The sequence below is a fragment of the Pavona decussata genome, unplaced genomic scaffold, assembly GCF_977016875.1.
Source record: "Pavona decussata unplaced genomic scaffold, jaPavDecu1.1 SCAFFOLD_156, whole genome shotgun sequence".
In the NCBI taxonomy this organism is placed as follows: Eukaryota; Metazoa; Cnidaria; class Anthozoa; order Scleractinia; family Agariciidae; genus Pavona; species Pavona decussata.
This window is the reverse complement of record NW_028145568.1, coordinates 5,372,816-5,397,660: the sequence shown is the minus strand read 5'-3', so window position 1 is coordinate 5,397,660 and position 24,845 is coordinate 5,372,816. Positions and strand designations below refer to the sequence as shown.

The window sequence follows — 24,845 nt, the reverse complement described above, 5'->3', positions numbered from 1 at the left end:
TCCAAGCAAGAGACACAACATAGGTCCTTGGTGAGTGGATAAAGATCGGCAAGTCATAACTGAGGTTTGATCAGCAGTTAGTTCTCTAAGGATGCTTTTAGAATTGAGAAGATACGCGTCTAGTTGGCCAAGAGAGAATGCACTCTTCATCATCTGCATTGTGATCATGAGAAAGTGGACACCAGCATGCTCCTGCTTTTTAATACTGCTTCAGTGATCACTCTAGAGCTGTGGTTCAGCCTCCAGACACAGATGTTGTTGTTTTTTGCGTATATGGTTTTCAATATCTGATGTGTGAGCAACTCTGGTTTCGGAAAGGCGTCAAAGACAAACTTCGGTTTGTTCCTGTCATAGATTGGTACTGAAACTTGGCCAGGACGTGTGTGATCTAGTTCCAGCCTTCCATGAGTTAACCGGATGCGACACGACTAGCGGGTTCCATCAAATTGGGAAGAAGAAAGCATGGAAAACGCTTAGAGGCAACGTACAGAGGCACACTGGTACTGCATCGCTAGTTGATGTGATACCACCGTCACCTGAGACCCTGAGTGCTGCAGAGAAAATTGTCTGCTCGCTGATTACGACCTCAACGAAAGCAGGAATTAACAACTACAGATGACGTAAGGCATAAATATTACATTGAACTTATATTTACTCTGCTGTACTCGGTTTTGATATCCTAAAGTATATATATATATATATTTCAAAAGTTTCACTTTTTGCCCCAGGTATTGGGTATTTTGTCCGAAAAAGAAGATGGAGGACTCCCTCCTAGATGTATAAGACAGTCTACGCCTACATATAATGCGTGCCAAATACCAGACAATAATTTGGAAACGATATTTAATGGCCATGCAGCAACTTCCATCACCGATTGGCTATGGATGAACTCTGTCTCATGTCCTCACAAAGCCAGTGCTCATGACTAAATAGGAAGCATCAAAAGGTTTAGCAGAGCTGGTGATGTGTAAGTGCAACAAGTCAGTCCGTAGATCTAACTCCCACTGCACTTTTAGGGTCAATAATATGTCGTGTGCAGAGGCGTGCGCCTGCATGGGTTGGGAAAGTTGCCAGAATCCTCATATGTTCGAAATTGTAGATGACAGCAGTGACGATGAACAGTGATAATAACTGTGTGGACCACAGTGACATAATTGAGTCTTTAAGATACAGGAACGCGGACGCCATGAAGAACGCGATGGTCGAAGAGGGCCTAGGGGAGCGTACGGCGTTCGTGGCGGGAAAATCAAGTTAAGAATTTGTTTTGAATGCCAGCGACAACGCGAGCTGTTTTCCTAACTTGGAACTCATGGCTTCTTTCAGAGAAATTCGAGAAGCGTTGTTTTTAAGTCATGCAAGTGGCTTTATAGATGATATCGAGTTCTTACTGCTTCATGAAGAATATACGTCAGATAATTTGGATTTTCCCTACGGAAACTATCCTAGATTTCATTTACTAGACAAGAATGAAGCCGAGTGCAAAGCTAACTTCAGAGTAGAAAAACACCATATTCTTCGACTAGTAGATGCACTTGACATTCCTGCCGTCTTCACGTGTGAGCAAGGAACAGTCTGCGAGGGAACAGAAGGCCTTTGCATCCTGCTGAAGCGATTTGCCTACCCCTGTCGTTACTCCGACATGATACCCATCTTTGGAAGGCCAGTCCCTGAATTGTGCATGATCAATAACACTGTGATGTATTTTATCTACGACAACCACAGACAGCGCATCATGGATTGGAATCCAAACGTCTTAAGTCCCATCAAGCTGGAGAATTATGCACAAGTAATTTCCAACAAAGGAGCACCATTACAAAATTGCTTTGGCTTCGTGGATGGAACTGTCCGCCCTATTTCTCGACCATGGGAACACTAAAGAGTGGTTTACAACGGGCATAAGCGTGTGCATAGTCTTACATTCCAATCTATTGTTGTTCCAAATGGCCTAATTGCACATCTTTATGGGCCAGTAGGTGAGTCACTCCTTACTGTTCCAAATTAAATACAATTAATGAAACATATTATGCTAATTGTACTGCATGTACAGTGAACTTTAAATGTTCATGGCTTATACCGCAGTCCTCCTAGATCCTGTCACTCACCACCCAGGGGCGGATCCAGGGGAGGGTTGAGGGGGTTGCAACCTTCCCCCCCCCCCCCCCTATGAGAGGGTGAAAATGCTGAAAATACCTTATTTATAATGTACATTTTCAAACTTTCTAGGTGTGCCATGTCCCCCTGGACCCCGTATTGACTCATACTGACTGACAACCCCCCCTTTCGTAAGATCTTTGATCCACCCCTGCCACCCACCCAGAGTACTCCACCCTCGACCCTGTCACTTACTACCTCATGTATAACAATGTATTTTAGAGAGGTTAATTGTTTTCTGCTCAACAGAAGGAAGAAAGCATGATGCAGCAATGCTAGGAGAGTCCCACCTGTATGACAGCCTCCAGATGAATGCTTTCTCTACTACTGGAGAAGCAATGTGTATTTATGGGGATCCAGCATATCCTCCTAGGGTCCACCTGCAAGCACCTTTCCGGCATCGTGTGTTAACTCCACAGATGCAGGCTTAAAACAGTTCGATGAGTGCTGTTCGCACCTCTGTTGAGTGGCTATTTGGTGACATAATAAACTATTTCAAATTTTTGGACTTCAAAAAAAACATAAAGATTGGTCTTAGTCAAGTGAGCAAAATGTATATCATGTGTTCACTTCTACACAATGCATTGACTTGCCTCTATGGAAACACCACATCTCAGTTCTTTGACTTTGATCCTCCTTCAGTAGAGGACTATTTTGCTTAATTAATTAAGTAAAGACTGTGGTACTTTCTAAGAAGGCAAGTATACTCACAACAATACCGAACCGAAATTTCAAAATATTATATTCAGCACCTATAATTATTGTGCAAAATGTATAACAGGTTTCAACATGCCGTTGTCACAAGAAAACCATTCACACTAGGAATGTTTGTTATGTTGGAAAGAAAAAGCAATCAGAGGGGCAAGATGAAATAACCAGAAGCTGTGATTGGTGTTTTTTCTTATGGTTCAATCTAGTGCCCGATTGGTTGCAGCACCAGTAACATGTTAAAGTATTTAATCAATAATAAGGTTTACAATTTTCAAATTTTTTCCTACAAAAGGAAGGCTTTTAACAGCATCAAATGAATTAATCAAGATGTAACACAATAAATCTTTTGTTAAGGAAAATAAAAGTTCACAATATTAATGAGGACCCCAACGAGTCACTTGTGAACAAGCTTTTCATCAAGGCCTGAGTTATAAGAACAATAACACAACATTAATGACTACTCCAATGAGTCACTCTTTGAAAGTCACTTGCGAACAAGTTTTTCTATTATAGACATCAAGGCCTGAGTTTGCTGCTGTTGCTGGTCCATTAGGCTTTGAACATCTGTGTTTGTTGAGTTTGGAGACTTTCTAGCCTCTCGTTCTCTCTCTTTTTCAACTCCAGCTCTTGTCCTTTAAATGCCAACTCTTGATCTGCTCTTTCTTTCAGGTATTCCACTGCCCCACTTCCATTCCGTCGGCTCTTCTTAGCTTGAGTAGTTTCTTCTTCAGAATTCCTTTTCTTTGTTTCTCCCATTGTTTCCATCGCTTTCTTCCGCACATCCTCTGCCTTTTTCCTGTCTGCCTGTAGCTTCTCCCTGTTTTCATCATTTGCTTCTTGCTGTTCAGTGTCAGCAGATTCCTCAAAAGCTATGATTTGTTCGATGGCAGCATCAAGCTCTGTACGCTCGGGTGATATTCCACTCTCTCTCAGTTCTTGTGCTTGTTGTCTCTTAAATCGCTGCACTAGGATACCAATATGATCACGAACAGATCTCTTTTCCACATTAAAGTGTGGATCTTTTACTACGTTCAGATAATCTGCAATTTTTTGCCACAATGCACTACGCTGCAAAGATTTTTTTTTCGCACTGTAGGGGTTGACACATATTACTTCCTGGCATAAAAGCAAGTCATGCAAGGGAGTCCAATTCATAATCCTGCAATGCAATAAATATACAGTGTTTTAATATGCATGTTTAAAAAACACTGTATATTAAAAAAAATCGACAGAGAAGGAAATTTGGCTTGACGAAATTATTCCATAGATTACCAGTAGTAAGGTCGAATCTTTTACTTATATGTTATGCTGTCAGTAAAAGGGAGGCAGTACTATCATATGGAAACATAAATTCATCAAATAAATTATAAATTGCAAAATTCGCAGCTTATGTTTGGTGCATCTGAAGCGGGAATAATATTGAGATTAATAGGGACCCTTTTCGAGAATGAAAGAATAGTACAATAAACAAACCTTCGGGCAATTTTCCATGCTTCGGTAGCAGTTACTTCAAAAATTGACCTAACATAAACATAATTCGGTTTTATAATTGTTGTGCTCAAGACTTATTTCATTTCTACATGGAGCGCAAACAATTTAAAATACATTTCTTATAAACTCCCTTTCATAATACGAGTTGTCGAGAAATGGCAAACAAAAAGGAACAAAAGGGTGGTAATTTAGATGCCTGTAGAATATGTTAAGCGTATTTACACTCACTTGGGCTTTGAACATGCCATGACAGTCCCCACCGAATTTGCTTGTTTATCTGAAGAAAAAGCAATCAGATTAACTTTTTAAGCGAGCATTACTACAATGAATGTTTAAACCTTCGAAAAAACGTAAATAGTGACAATAAAAAGATCTATTAAAACCAGAAAGACCATCAAAGTACTCACGTTTTATCAACGACGCGAAAACTGCATTTGTCACTTTCGTGGCGAGCGAAAACGCGGCAGTCTGGGCTTTTTGTCATGCGCACTGAACTGCAAAGGTTGATTTTTACTTCCGGTCGCCTCTGACGACGTCCGCGTTCCTGGATCTTAAAGTCCCTAATGTGTAACAAAAACGTGTTGCTAATCGCAATTGTAAATCTTATTTTTTTCATCGTCGATGGAATAGCTGCTATTGTTTGCAATATACATGCATTATGTGCTGAAAGAGACCTTTTAGGTGCTTTGTACACCTCCGAGAAAAAGTTATTATCCTGAGTAAAATTTTTGTAGGTGACTAAAATGAAGGCGAGGGTGACCTCATAAATGAAGCAACAGGTCCTTAAAATTTTGATTTTCATCATTGGCCACCCTTTCCAGGAAAAATTGAATAAAGGAACTAAGTCAACTGTTATATTTTGACATCTGAAGTACAATAGGAATTGAAATGCATACTTTCTTTCACTGTTTGACGCTCGTGACTTTTTCACATTTATAGTACATGTATGTCAAGAGGCGTCTGCCCCTATAATTTCTGTATCAGTTAAAATATGTAGCTTTATATCTAATGCTTGCAATTGATTTATTTGAAATTAAATCATATGATTATAAAAGAACTGCTTTTCACGTAATTTGTAGCAATGAAGTAATAATTTTCTCTTTGAATGGCAGTTTTGCAAGTTACTCTGGCAACCAGTTTCTAGCACTTATACCTTCAGAGATATGATCATTTCCTTTCCCATTTTGGATATTCCCATTTATAACAGAACCTTACATACATACATACATACATACATACATACATACATACATACATACATACATACATACATACATACATACATACATACATACATACATACATACATACATACATACATACTTTATTTATTCCAGAAGCAGACTATATATACAAATAAAAAAAAAACTAAGAAGAAAAGTACTTCAGTCTAGAAAAGGAAGTTTGGAGGTTAGCCCTATGCGAAAACTCCCTCAATAAAAGAAAAACAAAAATAAGTATACATAAATCAAGATCTTTAGAGTCAAATATTTAAATACATTTTGAGCTTAGATTTAAAATGCTGAAAGCTATCAGCTTCCACTATATCACCAGGTAATTCATTCCATAGTTTGACAGTTCTAACGAAAAAAGAATGTTTATAACAATTGAGTCGGGCTGGTTTGACATAGAGCTTGTATTCATGATTTGCCCTTGTAGACCGAGTTGTGGCGAAATCAAAAAAGTCTTCAAATTTTAAATGATAAAATCCAAAAACTATCTTATAACATTCAATTAAAGATAAATAAGGTCTACAGTCGGAAATAGTAGGTCATTTTAGTAATTTGCATCGGTCTTCATAGGACATATATCCTTTGCGATGGTTTAAAGCATGTCCTTAACAAGGTGAGGACACCAGACAGGTACCCACCCACCCCCTCCAAAACAACATGGCATAGCAAAACAGTGACCCTATATTTTACCAGGAAGACCATCCTAGAAATGTTCTACGGGTATCAAATTATCATAATATAAAGGCAAACCTTTTGTGTGATGGGGGTATTACAATGTCGTTTTTTAACGCTGATTTTGAGATCTCCTTCTCGACTACTCTTTTCGCAACTGCTTTTAAAGTGGCGTAGATAACTGCGAGGGTCTTTCTTCTATTTAATCTCTTGAAGCTTTTAAAATAAGTCAGCCGAGTTTTTAGCTTTCCAGTAGTTGTATTTTTAGCGTACGTTTAACCCTATCTAGACCGGGGGTGGTGGATTGGCGGATTGTGCCAGCGGTGACTTACAATCTGAATAACTTTTTAAATATTTGTGCAAATACCTTGAAACATTAGGAATTTTTCAAAAACTTATTTGAGTAAAAGTTTGATGTGGTCGGTTAGTATTTGTAGACTTGGATGTTGTCATGGCAATCAATTTTTGGCAGGCATTTTTTTAGAAAATATAAAATCCCCTTTTAAAGTTAAGAAAAAAATCACTGTTCTTCCATAATTTTGTTTTGTTTTGTTTTGCTTTTTAGCTCATAATAGTTATTATTACCATATGATAGACATCATCAGTTCCCGTTGCGGATCTCAAAGGATACACCTTTAAATGTAATATCCATCTTCCAAGTCTCACTGTCCACTGTCATAAGTTTAATACTTGTAAAGTTATGGAGTGGGAAGAATAGCCCCCCCCCCCCCCCCCTCCCCTACACCCTACGGCCCCAGAAGACGGACTAGATGGGGTTAAAGAGGGCCATTATGTTAACTGCAGGCTGACCCGTGATAATATTTTTCTCCCTCGGTGAATAAAGCTGTTTACTTGTATCCAATATATTTATTCTGGAAAATTTCAGGTATATCCGTTCGTTCTATTCGCTCCTGACATTTATCTCGCAGCACGAGTGTGTCGTGAGCGTATGTTGACTTCAAAAACGGGTAACGGAAATCCGCCACGGATTTCTGCTCGGATTCATTGAAGATATTTCGAATAAGACGAGGACGCGAAGAGTTATACTTCGAAGGCCGGCATCCTCCAGTTTAAGGTATCGATCGCTTGACGCTGTTTCTATATGAAATCGAGCAGTGCCTTTAAACGTACTGAGAATTTCTATCATAACAGTGTCACAAGAGGTAGATCGAATTGCTGTTAAACCTTTGGCGCTAATTCCTTCAGCAAAGCAAAAAAGAGATTCCAAATGAACCTTTGAGGTATTTTGATACAAAAGAATTTGAAAACAGAGCGCTTAACATCTAAAAAGACATAAAATATTAGCGCGCGGTAAATTGTTTATGACATCTGCTGCACATGAAGGCTGTTTTCAAAGCCAAATCACTGGATGGTAATCAAACATCGATGTCATTTCTTGAAGCAACCATAACGTACTTTCTTTGCATTGAGCGTATGGACTCTTTCTTTTGAACAAACTTGTTATTTTTTTATTGCAAAAAAATATATGGAAATAAAACGTGGCGAATTATTGGCAAGCCAACATCGAAACACAGCCAGACAATCAATCTTACGTATGAGAAAGCACTTAGTTTAACCGCTCCTTTGGAGTAAGATATCGCTTCAAAAAGTTTTCACATACGGCTTTGTTTTATAGAATAGGCCGTTAAAAATATTTCAAAGTGCAATAACGTGTTTTCTATTTTAACTCAGTTCAGTTTGCTTACGAAATCATAGAGATCCTACCATTCCACCTTCCAATGTCTTCAGCCAAAAGTATTTAAGCTACAGACAGACAAGCAGACATAACGCGCAATGCAAATTTTTTGCTTTTATTGTAAAGCAGTTATTCACTCAGTGCGGTTTTTTACTAAAAGATAACGGGTGCCCGAGCCCCTCCCCTAGATCCACTATAGGAAAACAAAATTCCAGTTGACGAGTGTGTAATTCTTGAAGCAAAGGTAGAGATACATATAAGTTACAGTCATCTGCTAGAGTAGATCACACCAATAAATATATGAGCCCTCTTTATCCTGGATGTATATTATAATTGTAGTTTTAACGTCGGTTCACTATTCGAAAAACACACACATAGTTCCCAAAAAAAATGATCCACCAAAATCCCACCTTTCACTGCCCACACATAAATATTTCACCCATATATTTCAAGTTTTCAAGACCACAATATGATTATTGGCGTAGCATAATACTAAAAGCATTTATTGGATAAGCTTCGCCACATTCAAGAGTTGCTTCAACTCAATTCACGTTCAACTCAACTGTTCTTTGCATTATTTTTACTGTTTCATTGTGCTCGTCAGCCTCAAGCCTTCAAAGTATAGATCATCGATTCAGGTAAGTCAGTTAGATGTAAAGCCAGCACTTCGAAGGGCCGCATAAATCATGAGCAGTCAGCCATTCATTTCGGTGAAATACCCGTTTAGAAGGTTTGAACTGTCTTCTGTGAAATACAACCTCGTAGTTTTCTAAGCACAAGGTAAGGGGACATGTTTTACATGCCATTAAAGGGATATCCTTGCAACCTCACTCAGCTTTATTTGTTTTAAGTCTTCAAGTTAAGTCAAGTACGGAAGTCCCGGAAAAATCTTACAGAAGAATTTCGAGCTGCTTTTGGCTTCCGAAATTTCTCACCTGTGAAAGAAATATCATTAACAAACAGCCGTGATTGGTGAAAAATGCAAACCTACAGATGCTGGTTAAGTCCAGCGCTTGAACCCTAGCCAAGTGTAATTCCGATTTAGATTGTGTCTCGTTCTACGGAGATTCTTTCTTCCGTCCATTTTTGTTCTGAACTGCCGTGTATATTATAACTTTCATAATTTGCTCATTTGAAAGAAAATTAGTGCAAATTTCCAGATTATAGACCAAAATTGACAGTTAATTTTAGAAAACGCTAACTAGGCTCTAAGTAGGCTCTGGTTCTCAGATTTTGGTGGGAGCTATTCGAAAAAAAAAAGATTCTATTATTCGTTTTGTTTATTCTTGGAAAATATCCAGTTGCTATTTTTTTAGTGTAAAACCCACGTTCTCAATTATTTCGGACCTCGAAGGTTCTGCCAGATGCCTTTTTATTAGGCGCTAGGCCCAACATCCTTTAAAAGGAAGTTTAAGCAATATTATAAACGTGGTCTTACAAGAAAACGAAGCCGATCTATAAACACGCCAAGGTTCTTCCAGACGCCCTCTTATCAGGCACGAGGCCCAACATCCTTTAAATATGACAAACATAGTCCTAGCTGCAAGAAATTGAAGCCGATCTGTAAACGCGAGTTTACTAGATCCGAGTTTGCAAGTTGCGGTAGCAAAAAGCAAGGAGTAACACAGACAGGCCTGCACAACTTCTAACAATGGAATTTTTGGGGGGAATGTTATCTCTCTATATTTTTGCTCTGACAAGCAAGTCATTTAAATATTTTCCTTTTTTCAAAAGGATATAAGTGGCTCTTTGAACTCAGTTTCTCGCAGAAATGGCTTGTTTTGTATTAAGTGTCATTTTCCCATCAGAACACGTTTGAGGTTGGGCAAGGATGTTGATGTTGTGTCACGATAGGCGATATTTGTTTGGGGGTGGTTTTTTTTTTTTTGTTTTTTTTTTTTTGTTTTTTTTTTTTTGCATTTAGTTAATGCCGATGACATTTTTTTTATTTCAATCAGATTCTTTGGGTAGCCTTAACAAATCCTTTTTGACTCCTGGTGGGTGGCTAGAGGAAAAAATGCGTGCATTTAAAGGTTTCGGTATGGAATGATGATGGCATCGATTGCCTTTGAGAATTGAGAATGAGTGTTAGCATTTTTCCCAGATATGGAGTGGGAATCGGAGGGTTGTTTCTGTTAATTTATCGCATGCTTTGCATACTGAAGCTATGCCCTCCTCATGTGTCACACACGGTTTATTTGTATATAGGCTTATAACGTACATCGATACAAGGAATTTAAGCTTTTTAAAGCTTGCGTGTTTTCAAGAAAATTGATAAAATCTGTGGCATCTTTAAGATAACACGCTTGTGCTTCAGAAATAGGCTCAGGTAGTCCCGGGGAGGTAGTGTGTCAACAAATGATATTTGTTCTTTGGCCCATCACAGCGTGGGATGATTGGTCTACCTACCAAAGTAGGTTAATGGATCTTTGTAAGAGGGAAGTGTATAGGTAGTCGCGGCGGATTTGGTGTTTGTAGAAACCATTTTCTAGTCATGTCGTCTATGTAGTTGCTATGGTGTAGTTCTAAGAGACACTTTGGTTTGTGTCAAGAGGCCTGTAATTATTTAAGTCGTTAACTTGGACTTGTCCCTCTTGTACTTTATCTTGGTTATCCATGACAACAAGTGTGCTTCCTTTGTTCACGTTTTTTAAGGTTAAGGGCACTGTGATGTTTGATAGCGTTTAACGCTTCACATTCTTTGCGTGTCAATTTTGGCAAAACGTTTGACTCTTGACTTAAATTTCATAGGCGTGTTAATATTACGTAATGTAACTAGAATACAGGACAATGGTAGGTCATTGAAACAATCAGGTAGTCCATGTAAGCTAACCAATACATTGGTTATTTCTATGACCATCCACTGTCCTGTGTTCAAAACAACTTTGAGATAATACATCAAGAATTTCAAGCCGTCTATTAACGATTGACTTAAAGCCTCTAGAGAATTAGATTAACAAGTATTCTAGTTACATTACTTAATATTAACACGCCTATGATAATTAAGTCGCCTCTTGTAAAATATCTTCACATGACTATGACTCTGTGATAGAGCCGAAATATTGTAAGTTTCAACTATCTTGTAAATAAAACTTGGTTTCCACAATGATATCAATTCACTCGGTTTCTTCATTTGTCAGATGGCTCTCGATTTAGACATGTTTACAAGTTACAGAACTTCATTAAAAATACCAAATGAAAAATGAAACGTTTTCGTATTAAAGCTATTTAAATAAGTTTGGTTAAGAGTAACTTTAAGTTAAACATTAATCAACATATTTTGAAGCTTGTATTTCATCCCTGTAATTGGTGATTAATAAAAGGTCATTATTATTATCAGTTAGTTTAAATTTGGTGGGAATTTAACACGGTAGAATTTTATCAAAACCAATAGCCCTTCCCAGGCAAATACCAAATACTATCAGACTCGCCACAGATCGCGTTTGAAAAGTGGTCTTAACTAATACCTGCCAGCGTTGTGGCGAAAGATATCAAGCGACACTGCAACATCCCAAACTGTCCTCTCCTCATATAAACATCAAAGACAAATTTTCCCGAAGTCACCGCAGCGCTCGTTCAACAGCTTTCTGACGTTTCAGATAATCTCAAAGTATATATGACATATTAATTAATTAATTAATTAATTAATTTGCTTGAGCAAATGTTAATATTGTTCTCGTATAAAAATCGGAAAAGAAACTCCTTATAATTTTTTCTTCCTCGAGTTTGAGGACTATAAAAGTGTCAAATTTCACTCCCGGTTGGAAATATTGCGAAAGACGGGAAATCGGAGATACTAGGGCTGTGACGCCAATACAGGAACACCAAGTCTCCCGGTTTCTCTATTCCTCAGTTGTTTCATTCTGATTAGTCAACAATCCCATTCATATTTCGTCCACACAGTTTTTTTTCCTGCGCAAAAGAAAAACAACTGAGGATTGCGAGACTAGCTTCCTGTATTAACGTAATATTCTCTTGGAAAGGAATGACGTCACAAAAAGGCAGCCAGGCTACTAAGTGTTTCTCAAAATGGTGGTGCTCAATTCACGGACTTTCGGGAGTAGAATTTCGTATGAGTTGAAAGCAATTCAGAAGCTCAAACAACGGTGAATAACTCAACTCAGTCTTAACTAACACAATTTCTGGAGTGATCTTTCTCTTTAAATTCCATGACGGCTGCCATTTTGAGATCATGACTTATTCCTGCGTCATCAGGCGTAATTCCATCTTATTATGGACCTGCAAAGGAGACATGTACTATTTACCCTCCAAGTTTCATTTCTAAGGGTTATATTCTTGCAAAGTTATAAAGGGGGCAGAACTCCCCAATTATTTATCTTTACAATAGATAAATAGAGGTCCGTCCTATTCTAAATACGGTAACATCTCTGTTTCGTAAAGTCAGTCTTTGCCAGTCTGATAATGGTGGTGTAATTGGTACATTTTCTTATGTTCCGTGGGCTGGAAATTGTGGGCAGTATTATATTGTGTTAATTGGAATGTCCCATATTTGTCGTGGATTAACCTTGTCAGGCTATTTGACCATTATTGGACCTAAGGTTGTTGTGTCCTACGTTGGCGTGGAAACATTTTACATTGTCGCCATGCTCGAAATCGTTGATTTAGCTAGACAATTTGCTGCCAAAACCGAGTCGACGACTTTCTTTCCGCTTGCCTTATCATAGATCTCTTTAAAAGCAGCAAGCCCGATCGCGAGACGCTGGCATAAAATACTGAATTTGAACCAGAACTCCGAAAGGTTATTACGTTGGACTTGGTCTATTGTAATTCTCTTTAAAAAGTTGATCTGCACAGTAAAGATAGATTTTAAGGAAAAAAGGCTCACCAGTCTTTACACGTCAATACGGCAAATAACTCAAACATTTTTAATCACAGGTTAGCGTTGGTTTACCCATGTCAATCATTTGAGCAATTTGTCACAGAAGTAACATGGAGATTAATGTTACTCTGAAAAACAATTTGAGGTACATTTGTGCCATGTGTACCCACACAAAGCCGCTTGCAGAAACGATAAAGAGTTGCGAGCTTCGATATGTAAGTTTCCACTTTGGTTCCATCCACATTCGAGATATTTAGACATCACTCCGTGGAACAAAAGAAAATCTGAAGAACTCCCCTGGAGTTGAAATGTATTGAAATGAGACTCAACTCGTGCACGTCTTACGCGCGGCACCTTTGAAAATCGTCTTGCGAGCATAATAGCTAAAATTTTAATTTCTCCTTAATAGAGTCAAATTGAACTCACAGTGAAGTAATGACATGTCTTTTTGATGTTGTTGTTGTTGTTGTTGTTGCTACCACTGCATTTCGTAAATAAAGCTTAAAAATTAGTCCTTTCACAAAAGCCTTCATGCGAGTACTCCCAATGTGTTAGTAAGTCTAATCATTTGGGGTAATCCCCACCCCCTGGGTAGGAAACCAAGCTGGACAATCATGCGAAGCTTTTAATGCGCTCACATGGATAAACACCAAATATGGAAGTCACAGTATAAACGAGTTTCAGAGGCGTAATAAACTGGAGCAAAAAACTGAAAACAAGATGGCAAAGAGTTGAGTTTAAAAATATATGCATAGTTGGAAGCCGGTTTTACTGATTTCGTTTATGTTTTGGACTTCTCACTATTAATAAAGCTTTGTTTTCAAAATGCAATGATAGCAACGACGAGAAAAGATACAACACTACTTCACTGTGATTTTTTTTTTATTTTGTTGTGTTTATTTAGTTATTTATTTATTTTTTTACTTTATTTGAGAAAAATTAAACTTAATTTAGTCGAATTGCAGTTTTCCTATCTAGCCCATGACAACATTGAGCTTGATAGACCATTCTCACTCGGCGGCCATGTTGAGTCTCAGGAGAAAAAAAAGCTTTGTTTTTGCACGGTTAGCCTCGCACTGCGTGTGCGTGTGGGCGAGTCTAGCCGTGCAAAAACAAAGCTTTCTATTCTCCTGAGACTCAACTTGGCCGCCGAGTGAGAATGGTTTATTGTCCAGGTTTGAGGGTGATGCGAAATAAGCATAATACTTGAAAGATCAAGGAAAATTCACGTGTCCTATTGACGTCAACGTCTTTTAAAGTGTTAAGCAAAACTGCAGCACGAACCAGTTTGGTCAAGACATACTTTGAACAAGCGAAACTTTGACAGTATAAACTGACAAAATAATCTTTGCAGAATCCTTAGTAATCAATGTGAATGCCTTACAGCTTCTTCTTAATTTCACAGGACATTTGCCAAAGAGGAAAGCTGAGGAAAAATGGAATGTATGTGCCATGTTCCCTTTTACGCCTTTTACGAATTTCACGACTTCTTGGACTCTCTGATAGTGTGAATTGCCTGTAATAATAATAATAATAATAATAATAATAATAATAATAATAATAATAATAATAATAATAATAATAATAATAACAATAATAATAATAACCCTTTCAGTGGAAACCTTTTCAAGTTGCATACTGAAGAGCTTGTGTTTCCTGAACTGTAAGCAGATTTAAACTTGTTATATTTTGGGGGTTCTTAAATTTGACCTACTGAAGTTTTATCTTTCAATTCTTTTAGGGAAAAACTTTGGCTATGACATTTACAAAGAAATCAAGGGAGAAGAGGAATTCAACAGGAAGATGAAGGAAGCAATAACGGTAAAACACAAAGTTATCAGCTAACATGAGATTTGACTCAGAAGATCAGGGAATAATATATATGAGAACCTTTCTCACAAAACGATCAAATCAATTTACAATAGATCTATTTTTTTCAGCTAGTCACACAGGCAATATTATTAGGGAAAAGAAAACCCGAGTTCTCCCAACTGGGGTCTTTCTTCCACATATACCACGCATCGACATTCAAATCCTAGGATGTTTGTCACATTAACCTAGTAAGATAAGTATTGTTTCTTAACAATCGACTATTGTCGTTATAACAATAGATAATAATAAATAACAAAAGAAAATTTAAGTATTGAGTAATTTTATTTACACTACTCGGTAGCTTGTGACTGTCATGCTGGTCTTGTCATTCAAGGCACTGAGCTCAAGGTCCCGGTTTGCACTCGTACGTATTTTGCTGTGACGTCAGTTCGAGGTTGCCCTCTTTATACTGCAGTTCTTTCTGAATTTTCCTTCGGAAGTTTGCTATTTGCTTAAGTAGTCTCGATTAGGTTTTCTTGGTTAAGTAACGTCCGGGAGTAACCTCTGGAACCTTAAGTTTTCACGATGTGTAAAACTCAAACATGTTTAAAAATTAGATATTTAGCTGCGAACATTTGAGCAGGTTGTTAATTGGAACTCAGATAGGGAAAAGGAGTTGTCACTGGGAGTAGATCAGAGCAAGTAAAGAAGAAATAAGGATGTTAGTTAAACTTGAAATGAAAAAATTATCACTACCTCATTTGATATTAATTCTAATATTTGTTCGTACTTATTCTTAATGACACTGGGATTTAATTCTATTCTACTCCCACATGTACACGGCAGACATGATTTTTTTTAATCCCGTTGTAACTAATCTCTTTATCGTTTCAAAAAGAAAGTATGTCTACTTCAAACCATTTCTGTGGTTTCAGAATCCACCAAGCAGTATTTTCGATAAGGTCAATCTCTACATCGAAAAGAAGAAACTTAAATTTATTATGTGCACTGCTGCATGGTTAACGGGTAAGCGGCCAACTCATCCAGACGGCATTGGAGCCCAGGGCATCGCGACAATCGTAGCTGATCCCCAGTTCCCTAATTGCGAGTTTTTCACTCCTGGCCGTTGTTATCCTGTGTGCCTTCGCCATTCAACTTTAAAGTCCATCGATGATGCGGGGTTGAACTTCTTAAGTGCCTCAATACGATTTGCTGACAGCGATGAAGAAAGTTCGTTAGACATTCTTATGTCAACTGGAAGATCCGCTATTTTCTGGGATGTGCAGGGTATATATGATGCACTAGAAGCTACCCGAAGTGGTGACTTGAAGGGCTATTACCTGAAAAGACCTGATTAGTGAGTATATATGTTTTCTGCAGGGGCATTCCCGAACGTTTTTCCCGAAATTTATTGGTTATTGATTAGATATACGCAATAGATATCCCTTCTTTTATGTTTGTCTCATCAAATTTTATTAGGTAAGTGATCTATTAAAGTTAAAACTAAACTTTTAATACATCAGTGATCTATTAAAATCTGCCAGCGTTCTTTCTCCTTTCGACATTAATTGTCCTAGCAGCCACTCGGACTTTGTGTTTTTTCCCCTTGAAGCTTAAAGGCCGTAATTTTTCTATTGTCTTCGTTGTTCACTATTCGATAGAGAATCCCAACCTTAAAAATGTATTTGTGAAAAAATATTCCCTCATTAACTGACAGTTATTAAACCATCAGAGTGATGTACGGAATTTTATGGGGTCAATTCCTATTGGAGAATCAGGCTTTTTTTCTTTACCCCATGATTGTTACATGCGGGATATTATGTCTCTCTTAACTTCCGAATTACTTGAAACTTTCTGGAGGCGTCGTACAGCTTTTCAAGGAGGCGGTGTGGAGGCAGTTCAATGTCCTTCACTAGCAGTAAGTTGGAGCTGTATGTGGTATACAACTTATACCGTACGAAAGCAGTCGTTTTCAAGCAAAATTCTGAATGATGTGATCAAGACAAGCCGTTGCATTCGAGATGCCCAGTTTATGGCGTAATATTACCTGCAACAAATATAGTGGATAGTTTTATCATTGCTTATAGCTGCTGTGAAATAAATGTTTTGCTTTTACTCTACAAACAGGGTTACTAAGTTAATGTATCCGATTATCTTAAAATTTCAGCCTTGCCGGTAACATCGAAGGTCTACGTCGTGCACCGGAATCGTTTTGCGACCAGCGGTATTACTCAGAGATTATCTACGATTTTAAAGCGTTTGATGGCGTCAAACGTTACGTCAGATTCCGACTAATGCCAGCTAATGAGACACCGGAAACAGGTTTACTGTCAGAAGAAGATCAGAGGAATGTTTGGTAAGGGCTTGTAATGGCAGTCTAAGGTATTTATCAAAACACAAAAGGCATTCGAGCCCTATAATTGGTCAAAAAGAGACCACTGCATTACCATACACCACGTTCGTGCTTGGACTATAATGTTCATAATGTACGCAAGGCTACGTTAGGAGTTTGAAAACGTTTTGATTTATTAAATTTATAAATTACCCGTATCACCTTGTGGTGTTTTGGCGTATACTTCCACGGGGATGATTGACCTTTGCCGATTACCTATAGCTATCAAAGGACAAAATTACACAATAAAAAAAACTAATAATAAAAATTCGAGTGTAAACGGATTTAGTAAAGAGTACTAGTTTTCCAAGTTGGTTTAGTCCTGGACAAAAAAAAATTGACTGAAAAACTTGGCTAGAATTTTATTGTGGGGCGGAAAGGAAGAGAATATTTGTCCAAGTCTGTTACCGGAAAAAAACCGACAATCGAAAACTATCGTTGTTGTTGCTAATGTTTGCAAACAGAACGAAAACGCAAATTTCAGTTTGTTTGTTTGTTTGTTTGTTTGTTTGTTTGTCTGTTTGTTTGTTTGTTTGTTTGTTTGTTTGTTTGTTTGTTTGGATCGATTTTTTATAAACTGTCATAAAACTAAAAATAAAAGTAAAGCTACTCTGGCCAATCACAACAGACGTAAGCAATACAATGACTAAAGCGGCTTAAAGCATGGGGAAAAGCGTGCGACCAATCACGACTGGTTTTGTTCCTTTTTGGTTAATTCTGCTTATCAATAACAGAGCGCCTTTTTTAAGAAACTCGATTGAAAACCGCTCTATCAATCCACAAACTTGTTGAACTTGTAAATTTTTTTTACTTGTATATTCTCACTCACTTATCGACTTGACCGATCTATTATTCATTTTAAATAGATATGTTTACCAAATAACTTTGCTGTAGGGATCAAAAGAGGTTGCCACCAGAAACTAGAAGCAAAGATTATCTGAAGCCAGAGTTCAAAGAGAGGCTTTCTGGTGGACCAGTGAAATTCAAACTTCAGTTGACTCTACATGAGCCCAAATCAGATGATCCACCCGACATTTTGAACATCGCGAGATACTGGGACGAGGCCACTCATCACTGGTTGGATGTGGCTGACGTCACACTAATGGTACTCCTAAGCCCGGATGTTACAGAGCAACTACATTTTAACCCTGGCAATCTATCACCTTGCCTTGAATTACTACCAGCGCGCTCTATCTACCACCCTAACTGTATAGTTCATATAAGAAAGGAAGTGTATCCAAGGACGCAAAAAGTTCGATCGATCAAGAGATCAAGCCAAGTACCAGATAACGTGGCCACGTATGACATCAGCGTGGAGACTGGGAGCCAGTCGAGAGCTGGAACTAATGCGGACATTTCTGTGTCACTGACAGGTAAATCTGTCGTGTAATTTCATGAATTTAGAGCTCTCCTTGCTGAAATTGATAAATTGATGATTTTTTAAGGTGTACGTATTCGAATGCAGCTTCGACAATTGTTATCTGTACTACATATCCACCTAAATCAATCGACTACTTCCATATCGTTATTTGCACTGTGTGGCAGGTGGATTGTAATATCATTAGTTTCCAGTTTCTTTACCTGTCTGTATCGCCAGAACCGCGGTGCAGCTATAGTAAACTGGTGTTTTGGGGGCGCTTCTCTAGGCAACATCCTTAATGCGCAAGGAAACCAAAATGAACTAAGCTAAAGTATCTTCTTTGATTGCGAGTTAGATATGATATTTATATTACCTGAAATTAAATGTGGCGCCTCGTGAGTTCGAATCCTACATTTTATTTTTTATTTTTTTTTAATATCGCTGGGAAATTAATTACCTTCTTTTCAGCACTTAAATTTACACTGGAGAGTTTTTTTTTTTTTCTGATTCCTCACTTCTTACATGATCTGCTATGTACACTGACAGAAACCACTTTATAAAAAAAACAAGCAAACAAACAAACAAACGTTAAGTAACTAGATTGATGTTCCAAGAAAAGATACTTTTTTCCACGAAATGGTAAGGCGTGATACTGAACCATTAATAATTAATTCCTCTAGCCTTCGTACTCTACGTAGCACTTAGTCATGATGCTGAACCCGTAATCGAGTTTGTAAGTCCTTCTTCGACCACTGGTTAGACCGGCCCCATAAGGTGTTTAATCTTCGATGTCTACGTTGTTATATCCTTCCTTTTACATTTTCCCTCAACTAACGCTAGCTTTCGTCACAGCTATTTTGTTTACATTGCCACTTACATATGTCATTTTCGTATTTTTCCCTATGCTACTGCATATTTGGAAACACGTTTCAGGAACAAAAGGTAAAACGGAGAAGATTCCTCTGGATTCCTGGCGCAATGATTTCGAAGCAGGGCACACGGATGAGTACACGGTGCAGGCCATGGATGTCGGTGAAGTGCTGATGGTCCAGCTTCACAACAATAGAAGTGGCTGGTTGAGGAATTCTGATTGGTTTGTGAACAATATCATTGTGGCAAGTTCAACACAAGAGAAAGCCTTCCAGTTTCCTTGCTATCGCTGGGTAGTATCCGATATGGTTATTTTTCAAGGAAAAGGTATTCTAACATGCCATGACAAACGTCAGTGAAAGTTTAAATTAGGAGCTCTTTGGTCTCAATCATTGCCTTTGCATATTGAGGGATGGCATATTATCAAGATATTTGTCACGAAGACTTCTTTACTGTGACATATTTTGTTCGTTTTCAAGCAATTTAATTCAACATGGGAACTAAACCTTCAGAAGGGGCTAATACGCATTTCATTTTTATTTATTTATTTATTTATTTATTTATTTATTTAACTTAGGTTATGCTGAATTCCATTCTGTTTGTTTAATTTCATTTATAGCTCTCCTTCCGTTTCAAGATCAACCGGAAGTCATCAGTGCTCAGCGAGTTCTCGAGATTCAAGAACGTAAAGAGAAGTACCGCTGGGGACAACTTCCTCCTGGTGTAGTCGATTTGCCGGGTTTTATTCACGCCGCCAAACACGACGATCTCCCACGAGATTCACAATTCTCTGATGAGGCATCACGCTCTTTTCATTTAGGTGCTCTGAAAGGAAAAGTTAACCTTGGTCTGTCCTACCTCTGCACTCTATTTGACAGCTGGGAGAATTTTGACAGCTTTAAGAAGATCTTCACTGGTTGGACAGGCGACGTGCCTAAACTTTCTCGGGATGAACTGTGGATGGAAGACCGAATATTTGGCTACCAGTTCCTGAATGGTTGCAATCCAAGTGTGATCGAAAAATGCCGCCAATTGCCGAGCAACTTTCCTGTTACAAATGACATGGTTAAGAACGTTCTCGATCGAGGGATGACATTGACGGAAGAGATTAAGGTATAAGTAAGCTTACATCAAATTATTCTTAAGATGGGTCCAATTAGTATTAAAAGGAAGTGTAAAGGTATTTTACATACATTGCGTTTCATCTGCATTATCACTTAAACTGGTATCTTTCGGTAAGGCCGCAATAGCATGGCACTATTGCGAATAAACAGTATTTAATCGCTTTCTTGTATTTGAAACAAAAATCTGGACAATTTATTACATTGTTGTGACGATGGGAAAATTTACTTGCTGCTACACTGTGATGGTATCGATAATAGTTTAGAATTTATAGACCTCGTGTCTTGAGCATGAAGTAACTCATAAGGAAGCTAAAGATGCCACTCGGTCCGAACTGCAATGACCTTACGTCAGTATTTCCCAGTACGACCCTCGAGCTTACTTAGTAAGAGGTCATTACTGTCTAATCAAACTACAATATATAAGAGACATAAAACTGCTGTGTTTGGACAGAACGTCCTCATGCTGAATTTTCATTCTTAGTGGATTTACAGGAGCATCAGCAAAGCATGCATGTAATAAAGCAAAAAAAATACTTTAAGGAGTTAATAATTGTGAAACTGGCTTAAGCATGAAATAATGCAAAAAATAACTTTAAGGGGTAATAACTTTAAAAATGCTTAAAGGAAGTAAATAATTTTCGGATAAGCAAAGTCTAGCTTTTCTCAAATACCGAAAGAATCGAAAGCCAGCAACTCTGGTCGCCATTTTTAGCAGATCACGAGGTTCTTCCTAGGCGGTGTTGGTTAAAAATGGTTTTTGAACTTCACCGTTTTGATCACAACGCTGTGTGTTTAAGAAAACAGTAATGCAGGAATGCGAATAAGTTCATAACTCTACATAACTTAAAAGCTCAGAAAAAATAAGTTTAAGTTCTCATGCATTGTAGTCTGAATGATGAAAATCAGGAAACAACAACTCACCGACCAACTCGCTGATTCAACGAAACATGCAAATGAAGCAAACACCAAAAAAATACCTAGAACCAATATCAAATGCTCCCTTCCTTTCTAAAGAAAATATAGAGGGTTTTCCGAACAATTTTGTATGCCTTTCTACTGAAAATAACAAGAAAGGTTTGCATTGTCCATGGTACAACGAGGAAATCCAGAGCAGGCAAGATTGCTCCAATTTCTTCCTCGCTCGGGTAGCCTGTCAATATAACACAGCGATGTTATATTCGATGAGGTTCATATTACTCCCTCGGAGGCGGCCATACAATAAAGCCTGGTTAAACTCTTGTTTAAAACTCAAGGTATCTTCATTTTTGAGGCGGAATAAATTTATGAAACGAGTTCTGCAAATTGAGTGTCGAAGAAAGGGCCTTAATCATCAAGAGACTGAGAAATTAGGGATGGCCGGATCTCAGGGAATTTGGAACTCCTCCAATAAATTAGGAACAGGTCTGTGGTACATGCACTACCTCAACTTTTTCCAGCTGTGCTCACGTCCTTAATTACAAGCCGGGTGATTTCTTGCATTTCTTAGAATGTAGCTATATCCCTAATAAACCCAACTTACAAACGTAGATGAAAAAAGTCCATACTGGTCCGGCTACCAAACCAAAATATGGAAATAGCTAATGTAAGCTTTACTTCAACCAGGCGGGACACGTTTACATTGTTGATTACAAGGAACTCTCCGGCATCAAACGCGGAGGAGAGGATGGCAATTCAAAGTCTAAATCTTACGCAACAGAGCCTCTTTGCCTATTTTACGTCAAGAGCTGCGGAGACCTGGTGCCTATTGCCATTCAGCTGTTCCAGCAACCGAATGACACCAACCCAATATGGACTCCTGACGATTCACAATATGACTGGCTGCTGGCAAAGATGTGGTTCCGTAATGCCGATCATCAAATTCATCAGGTTTTAAGCGTTTTATTTAGGCAATGCGAACGTTCATACATTTGTAATTTAATTAGAAGCTGAATAAGAAATTACTCCGAAAATCATAGCTTGCTTTTAATTAATCGTCCTTAGTGGAGGCCCGGTGGTGTAGTGGTTAGCGCGTCGGATTTTTGATCGGACGATCGGAAGATCTTAGAGTCGTTGGCTCTTTGCCATCGTATCTTTTCTCTTCTTGTCAGGCGCCATTATCTCCAGGTAAACCAGTCACTAAAGGGCAAACGGGTATATTTACTGGACAAACGTAGCAGAAATTCAAAACACAGTAAATGATGCTTGGAAAATCTACTTCCTTTTATTCTATACAGATGGGAACCCACTTGATGAAGACCCATTTGGTAATGGAAGCATTTGCTGTTGCGTCATGGCGTCAACTGCCGTCCATCCATCCTGTCTTTCAGCTCCTGTTCCCTCAGCTTCGTTCTGTTATGGCCATCAACACTATTGGAAGGAACGAGCTCATAGCAGAAGGAGGAATTGTTGATAAGACTCTTAGTGTTGGAGGAGGAGGCCATATTCAGCTGTTGGAAAAGACGTACAAGAATTTCAAATTTGAGATGCTCTCTTTCCCTGACATGTTAAAGAAGAGAGGAGTGGATGATACCAAGAAATTGCCTAACTACTATTACAGGTACTTTAAAGTAAATTGGGTAATCAAATTTGTTATTAGTAGTGTAATCTCTTGGAGTAAGAGAACTCGTACATATCAATACAAGGAGACGTCTGGATAAGGCTGGTTTTTGTTGATACCTTTTCGTTATAATGTTGACATGTTCATGCAAAAAATGTGACCGCGTTTTTCGTGGGAACTTGTCAAGGAGAAACTTGACAAATTTTTTTGGTACACACTAGAAAACATTTTTTCAAATGCCGACGCATAAAAAAAAGGTGCCCGCGTACAACCAGCGTGCCTTGTGAAGCATCCTTATAGGGAAATCTCTTAAAGATCATTCTTTCATATGAAATTCTTTACTTAACAGGGATGACGGCCTTCGTATGTGGAACGCCATCTCTCATTTCATCGGGGAATTCACCAACATTTTTTATCAGACGGATGATCAAATTTCCAACGATCACGAGTTGCAGTCATGGGTGATGGACATTCACGACAATGGTTTTCCCGTAAGAGAAGGAGATGTTGATCACGAGTTTCCCAAGAGCCTTGAAACAAGTGAACAGCTTGTTCACTTGCTGACCTGTGTGGTGTTTGGGTGCTCGTGCCAACACGCAGCCGTGAACTTTCCTATGATGGAAATAACAGCTTTCGTTCCCAATATTCCCCCTGTAATGCGCCTTCCTCCACCCACAAGGAAAAATGATTCAACGCTAAAGAGGATCATGGATACGCTGCCCAACAAGTCCCAAGCCGGATGGCATATTGCTACTGTGTACACACTGACGAGGATTGCTGATGATGAGGTGAGATTTGTGCAAACAAAGCCAACCCTGGTGGTTCACTCGTAAGGAATATTATTTCATCACGATCTTAGGCCATACCAATAAAATGTTTCCTTTGCAATGGCCTAACTGACCTAGTTTTAGTAACAAACAAAAAGAGTACCAACCACTGCTTATCCTCTTCCTCGGGTATCTCCATGAGATTTCCATAAGATCTAATAGCATTTACCTTATTTTCTCAGGCAGCTATGTTGTTTGAGGTGAAAAGCGGTTTTTCAGCAAATTCTTTGGTGTATGATTATCTCAAGCGGTATAAAATACTAGCGCTGATTTTGCAATAGGCCTCATCACGGTTTTCGACGCCATTTTGACGAGTAGGTAAACAGGCGTGAAATAACAGTGTTTGTATGGAAATCCGATGTCAAATAGTTTTCATAAAACATCGCTTCTGAAGAATTCATGAATTGGAAACTTTTGGCACCAGTCGTGTTTTGAACTTTCCATACATTTCCCTGTATTTTTTCCCGCGAACTATTTTTAGTAACAGTTCACGGCTGGTTCGCTATACAGACAAATGTATGGAAAGTTAAAGCTACATCCCTCCAATTTTTTTTCTTAAAATCCTTTTCCTAGTGCCAAAAGTTTCTACTTATATATTGTGTTACTGAGTCTTCGGCGTTTTGGCTATTTAAGAGATTTTTTTACAAGAAAAGTAATTCTGGCTTGAAAATAAATCAACGTTGTCTCTTCACTGTATCACTTGGTCTAGTCTTTTTCTGGATGTTAAAAATAAATAAGCGACATCAATGGCTTCTTTGGATAAGGTTTTGTTGTCTAAAGGTAAAATAAAAACATTTTGTTGTCATTTCTTTAACATTTTGGCTTATAATGTATAAATCCCTTTCTGTATCTCTTCCCGCAGAGATTCATTGGTGACTATTCCCAGGGCTTACTAACTGGCGAAGCCGTGGGAGGTGCTATTTCTCGTTTCCAGTCCTCGCTCGAGAAGATCTCTAATGCCATCAAACAGCGTAATGCATCTTTGGAGTTTCCTTATGAATACTTGCTGCCGGAGAGAGTACCAAATAGCATCGCAATTTAGGATTAGCTGGAAGAAATGTTTTTGGTTTGGTAAACTGGAGTAATTTTGGTCGTCAACTACAAGTCTGAAAGAAGAATGGCAAGGATGTG

At 38.3% G+C, this 24,845-nt stretch overlaps 1 protein-coding gene, 1 long non-coding RNA gene and 2 pseudogenes across 6 annotated transcripts in view; 2 read left to right on the top strand and 2 right to left on the bottom strand.

Moving 5' to 3' along the window:
* Nucleotides 1-24,845, bottom strand: part of LOC146465492 (uncharacterized) — a 168,288-nt gene that overhangs the window by 104,936 nt on the left and 38,507 nt on the right. The gene's annotated exons all lie outside the window — the stretch shown is intronic.
* On the top strand, nt 24-24,845 carry LOC146465495 (allene oxide synthase-lipoxygenase protein-like). Of its 4 annotated transcripts, XM_085128386.1 has the most exons (13): nt 7,096-7,332; nt 8,558-8,591; nt 14,199-14,236; nt 14,535-14,614; nt 15,541-15,962; nt 16,773-16,961; nt 17,892-18,370; nt 19,291-19,554; nt 19,847-20,340; nt 21,954-22,217; nt 22,565-22,887; nt 23,237-23,675; nt 24,577-24,845. In XM_085128386.1, the coding sequence occupies exons 3-13, from the start codon at nt 14,230-14,232 to the stop codon at nt 24,754-24,756; spliced, it is 3,141 nt and encodes a 1,046-aa protein (XP_084984512.1). In that variant the 5' UTR covers nt 7,096-7,332; nt 8,558-8,591; nt 14,199-14,229; the 3' UTR covers nt 24,757-24,845. The 4 variants fall into 4 exon arrangements, with proteins under 4 accessions (XP_084984513.1, XP_084984512.1, XP_084984510.1 ...); XM_085128387.1 differs by lacking the exons at nt 7,096-7,332; nt 8,558-8,591 and adding an exon at nt 24-620; XM_085128384.1 differs by lacking the exon at nt 7,096-7,332 and having other exon boundaries at nt 7,366-8,591.
* LOC146465497 (uncharacterized) lies at nt 1,310-2,993 on the top strand (annotated as a pseudogene).
* On the bottom strand, nt 3,092-4,788 carry LOC146465496 (uncharacterized; annotated as a pseudogene). The gene is made up of 3 exons (XR_014868234.1): nt 4,761-4,788; nt 4,582-4,630; nt 3,092-4,021 (listed from the first exon to the last, which is right to left on the bottom strand). The product of XR_014868234.1 is annotated as an uncharacterized LOC146465496 (transcript).

Excerpts from the sequence above, each read along its gene's own strand:
- LOC146465495 (XM_085128387.1), top strand. Across the intron at positions 19,555-19,846 it reads GGTTATTTTTCAAGGAAAAG|CTCTCCTTCCGTTTCAAGAT; the intron begins GTATTCTAACAT and ends TTTCATTTATAG. Across the intron at positions 20,341-21,953 it reads CATTGACGGAAGAGATTAAG|GCGGGACACGTTTACATTGT; the intron begins GTATAAGTAAGC and ends TACTTCAACCAG.